General features: G+C 45.8%; 1 protein-coding gene across 1 annotated transcript in view; it reads left to right on the top strand.

Annotated features, from left to right (window-relative positions):
- The first annotated feature begins 3,584 nt into the window (after positions 1–3,584).
- Positions 3,585–13,543, top strand: part of LOC139447483 (delta and Notch-like epidermal growth factor-related receptor) — a 133,321-nt gene continuing 123,362 nt past the window's right edge. The window contains exon 1 of the mRNA XM_071228879.1: positions 3,585–4,421. Within this exon, the coding sequence (XP_071084980.1) occupies positions 4,260–4,421 (162 nt within the window). The 5' untranslated portion in view covers positions 3,585–4,259. The remainder of the gene's footprint in view (positions 4,422–13,543) is intronic.

Genomic DNA, 13,543 nt, shown 5'->3' with positions numbered 1-13,543 from the left:
AACGTAAGATGAAGGACATCCTGACATATTAAAGCAACACAACGTAAGATGAAGGACATCCTGACATATTAAAGCAACACAACGTAAGATGAAGGACATCCTGACATATTAAAGCAACACAACGTAAGATGAAGGACATCCTGACATATTAAAGCAACACAACGTAAGATGAAGGACATCCTGACATATTAAAGCAACACAACGCAAGATGAAGGACATCCTGACATATTAAAGTAACACAACGCAAGATGAAGGACATCCTGACATATTAAAGCAACACAACGTAAGATGAAGGACATCCTGACATATTAAAGCAACACAACGTAAGATGAAGGACATCCTGACATATTAAAGTAACACAACGCAAGATGAAGGACATCCTGACATATTAAAGCAACACAACGTAAGATGAAGGACATCCTGACATATTAAAGCAACACAACGTAAGATGAAGGACATCCTGACATATTAAAGTAGCGGAAAACCAAATGAAGGACAACACTTCCGACATCAACATTGTCAAACACTCACCAACACTGTCCTACACTCACCAACACTGTAATACATCAACTCTGTCATACACTCACCAACACTGTCCTACACTCACCAACACTGTAATACATCAACTCTGTCAAACACTCACCAACACTGTCCTACACTCACCAACACTGTAATACATCAACTCTGTCATACACTCACCAACACTGTCCTACACTCACCAACACTGTAATACATCAACTCTGTCAAACACTCACCAACACTGTCCTACACTCACCAACACTGTAATACATCAACTCTGTCAAACACTCACCAACACTGTCCTACACTCACCAACACTGTAATACATCAACTCTGTCATACACTCACCAACACTGTCCAACACTCACCAACACTGTAATACATCAACTCTGTCAAACACTCACCAACACTGTCCTACACTCACCAACACTGTAATACATCAACTCTGTCAAACACTCACCAACACTGTCCTACACTCACCAACACTGTAATACATCAACTCTGTCAAACACTCACCAACACTGTCCTACACTCACCAACACTGTCCTACACTCAACAACACTTTCCTACACTCACCAAAACTTTCCTACACTCACAAACACTTTCCTACACTCACAAACACTGCCCCACACTTACCAACACTTTCCTACACTCACCAACACTGTCCAACACTCACCAACACTCTCCTACACTCACCAACACTGTCCAACACTCACCAACACTCTCCTACACTCACCAACACTGTCCTACACTCACCAACACTGTCCAACACTCACCAACACTGTCCAACACTCACCAACACTGCCCAACACTCATCAACACTGTCCTACATCACGAACACTGCCCAACACTCATCAACACTGCCCAACACTCACCAACACTCTCCTACACACATCAACACTTTCCTACACTCACCAACACTGTCCTACACTCACCAACACAGTCATACACTAACCAACACTGTCCTACACTCACCAACACTTTCCTACACTCACCAACACTTTCCAACACTCATCAACACTTTCCTACACTCACCAACACTTTCCTACATTAACACTGTCCTACATCACCAACACTGTCCTACATTAACACTGTCCTACACTCACCAACACTGTCCTACACTCACGAACACTGTCCTACACCCACATCATGGTTACTCATAAGTATATTTATATAAACACAACTGAAGTGCTTTTCGTCAGTCATGCGTCAAGACATAATAACTGGGAAATTAGCGTGATCATAATTCCTATCAAAATCAATTCCATGTTAGGCTGGGCAAATTTCTACCAATTATTCACGTTAAGCGCCGGCTGTCGGTGATAGGAGACAAGGCGAGTCGATACTGCTGTAACAGGTGCGACAACGCCGACGGGGATCAATATCGTGTCTGCACGTCAGACGTCCATATACTTCATTCCATCAGTTGATATTATTTATTGTATGCAACAATTACCTGGGCGGGGCTTCTAATTGTGCACATTCTTCACGCTGAGTGCTTCACATGTGCCAGGGCGCACAGCAGGTGTGTGGTGTTAATAATAATAATAATAATAATAATAATAATAATAATAATAATAATAATAAATTCCAACTCGAAACCGTCAATGTGTGATTTTGCATCAAAATGTGAATATGTATGTAGATGAATGAGACTGAGAATGCAATGAGACTGCAGTGTTGGGGAGTCTTCACATTCTCCGAAACGTTCTGGGTGGGTTTAACTAGGCGGCACTTCCTGGGGGAAGCCCCATTCGCTGTCTGGGCTGCGTGTAGAGGGGGCAAGGGCCCTGAGCTGATGATGAGCCTAACCAGCCTGACTGTGCCAGGATCACCCAAACCCTCTTTGGGGCATTTTTTTATATTAATCTGTTAATAATAATAATGATAATAATAATAATAATTATAACGACGACGACGATGAGGAGGATGAAGATAATTATTATTATCATTAGTAGTAGTAGCAGCAGCAGCAGCAGTAGTAGTAGTAGAAGCAGTAGTTGTAGTATTTGCTGTCTGGGATGCGGCCGGGATGAACCAAACCAGCCTGACTCTGCCAGGGTCACCCAAACCCTCTTTGCTGCATTTATTTATTTGTATCGGTAATATCGGTAACATAATAATAATAATAATAATAAGAAGAAGAACAATAATAATAATGATAATAATAATAAAGAGGTCGTATTTCTGCTTCAATGTTTACCCCGAAAATATTCGAGTTCGAATTGGTATTCAGGGATCAATACTTGTGTAAGAGGCGACTGATAGGGTCGGGAGATCAGTATCGCTGATTTGGTTGATGCATGTAATCGTATCCCAACTGCGCAGAGCGATGGTCAAAATCACAGTCACTGGAATGCCTGGATTCCGATTCATTCACATAGTTGGAACGGTGCTAATCGCGGCCTTAAACAACAAACAAAGAAACAAAGAAACAGAAAACCCCAAAAAGCTGTAATGTATATAAATTAACATACTCGATCGAGAGCCCATTTAGAAAACGTTCCTTGAATACAGACCCAAACACACACACACAGACATACACACACACACACATGTACAACTTGCAGACGTCGTTCTCGTGTGGCTGTGTTGGACAAGATAGACACAATTTGTGTTGGACACTTATAGACTTATCCGGACTTTGTGTGGCTTTTAACCACTTTCACATATCGCTGATTTCATTTGGTATGTAAGCACTTGAACGTACAGCAGACTTTAATCATGTTAAGTAACTGTAATGCTAGCTGGGCAGGTCGGCGGTGTATTAAACCTGACTTCATACATCTGTGAAGCCAAGCCACTAGAAGGTGCTTTGCCTGCTACACAATGCTCTTTGAACGGTTCACTTCACTAGGGGGATGTAACAAAGTGACGGGCTTGTGGACGACCACTTTATGTGATGACTCTCCAGCAACATCAAGTATATCAAGGAGCTGATGTAGAGTGCGGCCACCATCCTCATCTCGTTGCTCTCGGCTCCAGCGATTGTCATCTTCCACCGAACACGAGGGAATACTTTCAATATGTTAAATGATCGTCGTCTGTGATGTGCAGCTCAAGGAAGATCTGATGGAGGTGCGTGGAGTTTAGACTTTAAGAAACAGGCAACCTACTTGGGAAATTTTTACTTGTAGGTGTAGAGGCGACTCTGGCGACGTGACAGCACGTGCATGTATCTACATTGCACGAGGGAATGTCCGTCCTGTACGTTACATACGTGATCAGAGATCGATATGAACTCATTGCGCAATGTACGTGAAGACCTGTCAGTCACATGCGCTGCGGCGGAGCTCTACCAGGTGTGAGGAGCGTGTACTCTAGATCAATAACACACGCTTGATGAACGGCTGTGGATGGTGGCGTTTAGTTGTGAGTACAGGTCTATAGACGGACACCAGTTGACGGTTACTCCAGCGTCGTAGAGTGTCTGATTGTTCCGGCCGGCAGGATAAGTACCGAAGGAGATCCACGAGTACCTCGCGGGCGTTGTTCTTGAGAAAGCCCTGTGAGAGTTCTGGAGAGAGCCCTGTGAGTGTCCTGGATAGTGTTCATGTGAAACACATCTCGTCTTTGAAGTCCTCTTGGGACGACTTGGGCTAACAAGCCTGCCCGTGGGTTGAGTCCTCCCTTTGTAGGTTTGTACTCCAGATATAACTGATCACGTGGAGTGGATGGTCTGGTGAACTGGACTTCCAGAGACATTCTGGTGTGTGATTGTGTCATAGAATCGTTTCATCATGGATAGTAACACCAGGTGGATTGTGTGTCTGTGCATCGTCTTGGTGGGACCCCCCGGGATGGGAGGGGCGGGGGATGTATGTACACCCCCGGGGGACGCCGTGGTGTGGGACGACGGCTCTATCCCCCGCACCGTCACCGTCGACTGGGGATATGTCAATGTAAGTAAAACCCTTTGTTGATATTGCGTTAATGTTTCAATTTGAACAGGATTCAAGGTACTCCTGAATACAATGATTTACCTGCTTTCATTTACACCTGCATACACCAACACCTACCACCACACTATCCACTATTCACGATCCGCTATCCACTATTCGTCACATATGTACTAAATATACTCGCTACCTACCTAACTCCTACATGCGATACGTGACCCTACACTATGGGTTTGTTCAAGCAGATGTTCGATAAAATGTTTAGAACTCATTGATTTTCAGCACAATCATTGTTGCAGAGTTTCTTCTGGTAGGTTTTTCTAACTAGAAGATTTCCCAAAGGTTTCACATTTGTGGCGTCTGCAAGTCAGAACATCCGCCGGCTCTCTATCTCACGAAACAACTGAATGTTTTTACCAGAATGTACACTGTACCTTCATTCGAACTAGGGAAATACTGATACACTATCAACAGGTAATCAATATAGACTAGATGCCTGAATCACACAGTCTCGTGGTCATGTTCATGGACTGCGTTGTCAGTATGTGGTGCTGGATGTGGTGCTGGAGGATGGATGTGGTGCTGGAGGATGGATGTGATGCTGTAGGGTTGATGTGGTGCTAGAGTGGGAGGGTGGATGTGGTGCTGGAGTGGGAGGGTGGATGTGGTGCTGGAGGGTGGATGTGGTGCTGTAGGGTGGATGTGATGCTGGAGGTTGGATGTGGTGCTGGAGGATGGATGTGGTGCTGGAGAGTGGATGTGGTGCTGGAGGATGGATGTGGTGCTGGAGGTTCGATGTGGTGCTGGAGGATGGATGTGGTGCTGGAGGGTGGATGTGGTGCTGGAGGATGGATGTGGTGCTGGAGGGTGGATGTGGTGCTGGAGGATGGATGTGGTGCTGGAGGATGGATGTGGTGCTGGAGGGTGGATGTGATGCTGGAGGCAGGATGTGGTGCTGGAGGATGGATGTGGTGCTGGAGGGTGGATGTGGTGCTGAAGGATGGATGTGGTGCTCGAGGGTGGATGTGGTGCTGGAGAGTGGATGTGATGCTGGAGGGTGGATGTGGTGCTGGGGGATGGATGTGGTGCTGGAGAGTGGATGTGATGCTGGAGAGTGGATGTGGTGCTGGGGGATGGATGTGGTGCTGGAGAGTGGACGTGGTGCTGAAGGATGGATGTGGTGCTCGAGGGTGGATGTGGTGCTGGAGAGTGGATGTGATGCTGGAGGGTGTATGTGCTACTTGAGCACCAAGCATCATGAGCTCTTCTTATAATGCTTTTTGAGTATTTACCGATTAAACAGAATATTTGTAACGCCACAGACGTAATCAGTTTATTACCACATAGATTCATGTTAGTTTGTTCGCGAATGTGTTCTGTCTTTCAGCGATGGAAGCGTGTATTTTTATCTAAATAGTGTTATTAAATACCTCGGCCAAATGGCCTGGAAATGCTATTAAAACCAGTGCTATGCCTACTGAGGATGATGGATGTGTCTGCCTAATGGCTGGAGGCAGTGAGCTACAATGACATCCACATAATAGAAAAACAACAGCCTTGTTCTTTACCATGTGCAAGATGTATTTACATATCGTGAGCATTGGCTGTTCAGCTCTACATACTCGACTGTGCTCAGTGCTACATATCTACGTCACATTATATTGCTGCCGTTGAATGATGATGATGAAGATGATGATGATAATAACGATGTGATGGTGATGATGATGATGATGATGATGATGATGATGATGATGATGATGATGATGATGAATAGAAGTAGTAGTAGTAGTAGTAGTAGTAGTGTAGTGGTGGTAGAAGTAGTAGAAGTAATACTACTACTACTACTACTACTAATAATAATAAGGAGAGGCTATCTGAACGACCACTGCATCGAGTTTATGTGCAGTGTGTTGAGAAGATCAGCAACCCTGCAGAGACATTCGCTTGGATGAGGTCGGCTGGTCTGAAAAGTGAAACAGAAGGCTCTCTGTTTGCTGCTCAGGACCAGTCACTTCCCACTCAATGTATGATTCTGAATCAAAATGTAAATATGAAATGTAGATTATCCTATGAATGTAATGAGACACATTGTCAGTGGATGTCCTGCTTTGGCGCAGACACAGTATCTGAAGCTACATGATGACGTGGCTCGATCATTTTATTACCGTTTTCGCCAAGCTGGTGGTTTTCACACAGAGGTCCATCCATGACACGACCCGTGAATTACAAGCTTGAGGATAAACACAGCGAATATGCGGACCTCGCTTTCGAATTGTCACGCTTGCATCCCAAGTACCAAGTTGTCCGACTCCCCATTGTTCTCGGTGCCTTAGGTTTGGTACCTCCCAATCGACTGACATCGGGAGAGTACCCGGGTTTGCTACCAGGAATACTGCCCTTCTGACAATCTGGGTAATGCAGAAGGCTGCAGTGTTGCGGAGACTTCACATTCTCCGAAAAGTGCTGGTTGGGTTTGACTAGGCAGCACTTCCTGGAAGAAGTCCCATTCGCTGTCTGGGCTGCGTGTAGAGGGAGGAAGGGCCCTGAGCTGATGATGAGCCTGACCAGCCTGATCCAAACCCTCTTTGCTGCATTGCATATTTTAATCTGTACACAATAAATAAATAATAATAATTTCAATATTTATTTTTTTATTTTATATACCGCAGGTATCTAGGTCAGCATCAGCATCTTTCAGCATTTGAGTGTGGATCTTTGTGGAGAACAGCAACGATCCCAAACCGTCCTCAAACATTTAAAATACATTATTCACCACACGAAGACAGCACGACTGCTTCACATAGCGACGTAAAGCCTTCTAGTCGTTGCTATGTATTGCAATAGCCTCATGCCACGCCTTGTCACCCGTAGGCTTATTGTGCAGGCATTTCAAACAGTAGGCATAGCAATAGGTAGGCATATTATGTAGGCACGTCATACAGTTGGCATAGCAATATGAAGGGTATTATGTGCGCACTTCATGCAGTAGACATAGCAATAGGTAGGCATATTATGTAGGCACGTCATACAGTAGGCATAGCAATAGAAAGGGTATTATGTGGGAACTTCATGCAGTAGACATAGCAATAGGTAGGCATATTATGTAGGCACGTCATACAGTAGGCATAGCAATAGAAAGGGTATTATGTGGGAACTTCATGCAGTAGACATAGCAATAGGTAGGCATATTATTTAGGCACGTCATACAGTAGGCATAGCAATAGAAAGGGTATTATGTGGGAACTTCATGCAGTAGACATAGCAATAGGTAGGCATATTATGTAGGCACGTCATACAGTAGGCATAGCAATAGAAAGGGTATTATGTGGGAACTTCATGCAGTAGACATAGCAATAGGTAGGCATATTATGTAGGCACGTCATACAGTAGGCATAGCAATAGAAAGGGTATTATGTGGGCACTTCATGTGGTAGACATAGCAATAGGTAGGCATATTATGTAGGCACGTCATACAGTAGGCATAGCAATAGAAAGGGTATTATGTGGGCACTTCATGTGGTAGACATAGCAATAGGTAGGCGTATTGTGTAGGCACTTCATGCAGTAGACTTAGCAGCAGGTAGGTTATAGTGTAGGAACTTCATACGGTAGGCATAGCAATATGTTGCTTATTGTGTCGACACTTCATACAGTAGGCACTGCAATAGGTAGGCTTATTGTGTAAGCACTGCCTGCGTGCATATAGCAACAGGAAGCTTTTTGTGTTGGCACTGGATGCAGTATCACTGAAATATTTCTGCAACGGATTTGTTTTCGATTTTGTACATATGAACACGTGAGGATTAAAGAAAATCCAAACTTGGAATCACGATTCTAAAGTTAAATTCTAGAAATATTGACTTGCTTCAGACATTTAGTCAGAGATATGTTTTGAGAAACATGTCTCAAATATTGTCGGCTTAATTTAAAATGTAAATCTACTTATATCAGTAATTCAGACGAAATCTTCCGAAATTCAGACGAAAATCAAATTGTATTTTTTATATTTAAACATACAATTCATTATTCTATAATGGCACGTGGTACAGTCGGTATCTCCGGATGAGTGTCCGACTCCCCTCCAGGCTCCAGCACGTCTCCTGCTTCCTCAAGTAAAACCCATCATTTCATACAGTAAGTGCTGTCAAGTGCTTGTCTACATGGGATGCTAGTTAATTCCTGATAGGCAAGCTTTTCCCACATCTTCAAGACAATTTAGGGGATACAAAATGTTGTTCACTGGAGCCGACTTCTAGCGTTACAACATTAATAGCTCTCAGACTCGGTTGTCGGTGACATCAGCTCCGTGACTCCGTGAATCTCACACAAACAGCGCACAGATCCAGCAGGCAGGACCAGAGAGGGGGAGGGGGACGGGGGAGGGGGACGGGGAAGGGGGGACGGGGAAGTGGCAAGCGAGCACCCACTCTGCACCTCTCTACAGCTCTGATACAGGCTATGAACTATCAGTTCAAACATTCATGAGATTGATCTGTGGAATATTGATGGGAGCAAACAAATATAAATATATCCGAGCATATTTAAGGAATACTAACTCTGTCCCCAATAACTATGTAAATATAGAATAATCACATAATACCTGTTGATGCCATGCCAACTATTACAACGTCGTCATCGCAGCCCCGTCTGCAAAACCCCTTTAAGAACGTCTCTCTGCAGGAAACATTTATGTAAGTCATCGCAGCCCCGTCCGAGGAAACATTTATGTACGTAATCGGGTCTCCGTTTGCAGGACCCCTTTATGTAGGTCATCACCACTCCCATCGCGGCTCTGTCTTCAGGCAACCAATTAAGTAGGTCATCGCGGCCTCATCTGAAGCACCCCTTTCAGTAGGTCATGGCGGCCTCGTTTGCGGGAAACATTTATGTACGTCATCGCGGCCCCGTCTGCAGGAAAAAGTTTTGTACGTCATCGCGGCCCCGTCTGCAGGAAAAAGTTTTGTACGTCATCGCGGCCCCGTCTGCAGGAAAAAGTTATGTACGTCATCGCGGCCCCGTCTGCAGGACCCCCTAAGTATATTATCACCGCTCCCTAACATTAATAGCTCTCACACTTGGTTGTCGGTGACATCAACTCCGTGACTCCGTGAATCTCAGTACGCCATCGCAGCCCCGTCTGCAGGACCCCTGTAAGTATGTCATCACGGCCCCGTCTGCATCACCCCTGTAAGTACGCCATCACGGCCCCGTCTGCATCACCCCTGTAAGTATGTCATCACGGCCCCGTCTGCATCACCCCTGTAAGTACGCCATCACGGCCCCGTCTGCATCACCCCTGTAAGTACGCCATCAGGGCCCCGTCTGCATCACCCCTGTAAGTACGCCATCACGGCACCGTCTGCATCACCCCTGTAAGTACGTCATCAGGGCCCCGTCTGCATCACCCCTGTAAGTACGCCATCACGGCCCCGTCTGCATCACCCCTGTAAGTACGTCATCACGGCCCCGTCTGCATCACCCCTCTAAGTACGCCATCACGGCCCCGTCTGCATCACCCCTGTAAGTACGCCGTACCTCAACTCTCATTTCTACATCCTTATGTCCACGACATGATTCCTGAGACGTTTTCATGCAAGTAGGCAGACTCGCTCACGTATAACAAACGTGGGTATTTGATTAACCGACGACCGAGCCGAATCACGGGGATGCCTCTGCCCTCTCCCACTCGTGTTTTAGGAATAGAAACTTTCCTACTTTGGATAAGTTGTAATTACGTCCAGGCTATCTCTCCCCTCATCTATCCGGGCGACGGGGTTGTCGTGCAAGTCGGGCCCGATATCGCGTTTCATGTGCTTTGAAGTGGCAGAAATCCACTCCAGAAACAGTAATCAAGTGAGCCGGGAGACTGCGACTGTTCTCTGCTTATGAAATCTTCTCCTGTTCTGCTGATTACGTCTTGCACTGGGAAACAACTGGTCGTGTTATTACGGTGTCCGTCACAATTGTTCGACGTCCGCAGCGTGGGGCAGCCTCAGCCGATGTCCTCCGTTCACCGCCGACTGTTGCCCTTTGTGCTGCCGGAAACCAGGGGAGGACCACGGACAGCGTAAATTGAATTTAGACGCTTCATTAGCACCGGCAGATGGCGCTGCTTTTCAATCAGACTTTTGCTTTGTTAAAACAAGGCGATTTGGTAAAATTACTGGATCTCACTTCTAGGCTTTTATTACGTGTGATTACAATGGTCCTCTACACGACAACATTCCATCAAGATGGGAGGAACTGCCGCGTTATTGCTTCTCTTTGATATCACTGCTCGCTGATAGCTCATCGTCTCGTATGGAACTGTTATGAAGGTTTCGTAGGTCGGTAATGAACATCGTTTGCAGGCTCAGTATGTTGAACCATCATTATTTATATGAAGGGTTATTGGGTACTGTAGGACAGGGTTATTGGGTACCGTAGGACAGGGTTATTGGGTACTGTAAGACAGGGTTATTGGGTACTGTAGGACAGGGTTAGTGGGTACTGTAGGACAGGGTTATTGGGTACTGTAGGACAGGGTTATTGGGTACTGTAGACAGGGTTATTGGGTACTGTAGGACAGGGTTAGTGGGTACTATAGGACAGGGTTATTGGGGACTGTAGGAGAGGGTTATTGGGTACTGTAGACAGGGTTAGTGGGTACTGTAGACAGGGTTATTGGGTACTGTAGGACAGGGTTATTGGGTACTGTAGGACAGGGTTATTGGGTACTGTAGGACAGGGTTATTGGGTACTGTAAGACAGGGTTATTGGATACTGTAGGACAGGGTTATTGGGTACTGTAAGACAGGGTTATTGAATACTGTAGGACAGGGTTATTGGGTACTGTAGGACAGGGTTATTGGGTACTGTAGGACAGGGTTATTGGGTACTGTAAGACAGGGTTATTGGATACTGTAGGGCAGGGTTCTTGGGTACTGTAGACAGGGTTATTGGGTACTGTAGGACAGGGTTATTGGGTACCGTAGGACAGGGTTATTGGGTACTGTAAGACAGGGTTATTGGGTACTGTAGGACAGGGTTATTGGATACTGTAAGACAGGGTTATTGGGTACTGTAGGACAGGGTTTTGGGGTACTGTAAGACAGGGTTGTCAGGTACTGTAGGGCAGGGTTATTGGGTACTGTAGACAGGGTTATTGGGTACTGTAGGACAGCGTTATTGGGGACTGTAGACAGGGTTATTGGGTACTGTAGGACAGCGTTATTGGGGACTGTAGACAGGGTTATTGGGTACTGTAAGACAGGGTTGTCAGGTACTCTGAGACAGGGTTATTGGGTACTATAGGACAGGGTTATTGGGGACTGTAGGAGAGGGTTATTGGGTACTGTAGACAGGGTTAGTGGGTACTGTAGACAGGGTTATTGGGTACTGTAGGACAGGGTTATCGGGTACTGTAGGACAGGGTTATTGGGTACTGTAGGACAGGGTTATTGGGTACTGTAAGACAGGGTTATTGGATACTGTAGGACAGGGTTATTGGGTACTGTAAGACAGGGTTATTGAATACTGTAGGACAGGGTTATTGGGTACTGTAGGACAGGGTTATTGGGTACTGTAGGACAGGGTTATTGGGTACTGTAAGACAGGGTTATTGGATACTGTAGGGCAGGGTTCTTGGGTACTGTAGACAGGGTTATTGGGTACTGTAGGACAGGGTTATTGGGTACCGTAGGACAGGGTTATTGGGTACTGTAAGACAGGGTTATTGGGTACTGTAGGACAGGGTTATTGGATACTGTAAGACAGGGTTATTGGGTACTGTAGGACAGGGTTTTGGGGTACTGTAAGACAGGGTTGTCAGGTACTGTAGGGCAGGGTTATTGGGTACTGTAGACAGGGTTATTGGGTACTGTAGGACAGCGTTATTGGGGACTGTAGACAGGGTTATTGGGTACTGTAGGACAGCGTTATTGGGGACTGTAGACAGGGTTATTGGGTACTGTAAGACAGGGTTGTCAGGTACTCTGAGACAGGGTTATTGGGTACTGTAGACAGGGTTTTTGGGTACTGTAGACAGGGTTATTGGGTACTGTTAAACAGGGTTATTGGGTACTGTAGACAGGGTTTTTGGGTACTGTAGGACAGGGTTATTGGGTACTGTAAGACAGGGTTATTGGATACTGTAGGACAGGGTTATTGGGTACTGTAGGACAGGGCTATTGGGTACTGTAAGACAGGGTTATTGGATACTGTAGGACAGGGTTATTGGGTACTGTAGGACAGGGTTATTGGGTACTGTAGGACAGGGTTATTGGGTACTGTAAGACAGGGTTATTGGGTACTGTAGGACAGGGTTATAGGGGACTGTAGACAGGGTTATTTGTGTACTGTAAGACAAGGCTATCGGGTACTGTTGGACAGGGTAGTCAGGTACTGTGAGACAGGGTTGTCAGGTACTCTGAGACAGGGTTGTCAGGTACTATGTGAGACAGGGTTGTCAGGTACTATGTGAGACAGGGTTGTCAGGTACTATGAGACAGGGTTGTCAGGTACTGTGAGACAGGGTTGTCATGTACTATGTGAGACAGGGTAGTCAGGTACAGTGATACAGGGTAGTCAGGTACTATGTGAGACAGGGTTGTCAGGTACTCTGAGACAGGGTTGTCAGGTACTATGTGAGACAGGGTTGTCAGGTACTATGTGAGACAGGGTTGTCAGGTACTATGAGACAGGGTTGTCAGGTACTGTGAGACAGGGTTGTCATGTACTATGTGAGACAGGGTAGTCAGGTACAGTGATACAGGGTAGTCAGGTACTATGTGAGACAGGGTTGTCAGGTACTGTGAGACAGGATTGTCAGGTACTGTGAGACAGGGTTGTCAGGTACTGTGAGACAGGGTAGTCAGGTACTATGTGAGACAGGATTGTCAGGTACTGTGAGACAGGGTTGTCAGGTACTGTGAGACAGGGTTGTCAGGTACTGTTGGACAGCGTTATTGGGTACTGTAAGACAGGGTTATTGGGTACTGTAAGACAGGGTTATTGGATACTGTAAGACAGGGTTATTGGGTACTGTAGACAGGGTTGTCAGGTACTGTAAGACAGGGTTATTGGGTACTGTAGACAGGGTTATTGGATACTGTAGGACAGGGTTATTGGGTACTGTAGGACAGGGT

Source organism: Haliotis cracherodii, unplaced genomic scaffold (assembly GCF_022045235.1).
Source record: "Haliotis cracherodii isolate W230 unplaced genomic scaffold, xgHalCrac1.p SCAF_7, whole genome shotgun sequence".
Lineage (NCBI taxonomy): Eukaryota > Metazoa > Mollusca > Gastropoda > Lepetellida > Haliotidae > Haliotis > Haliotis cracherodii.
This window is presented reverse-complemented; position numbering and strand designations above follow the sequence as displayed.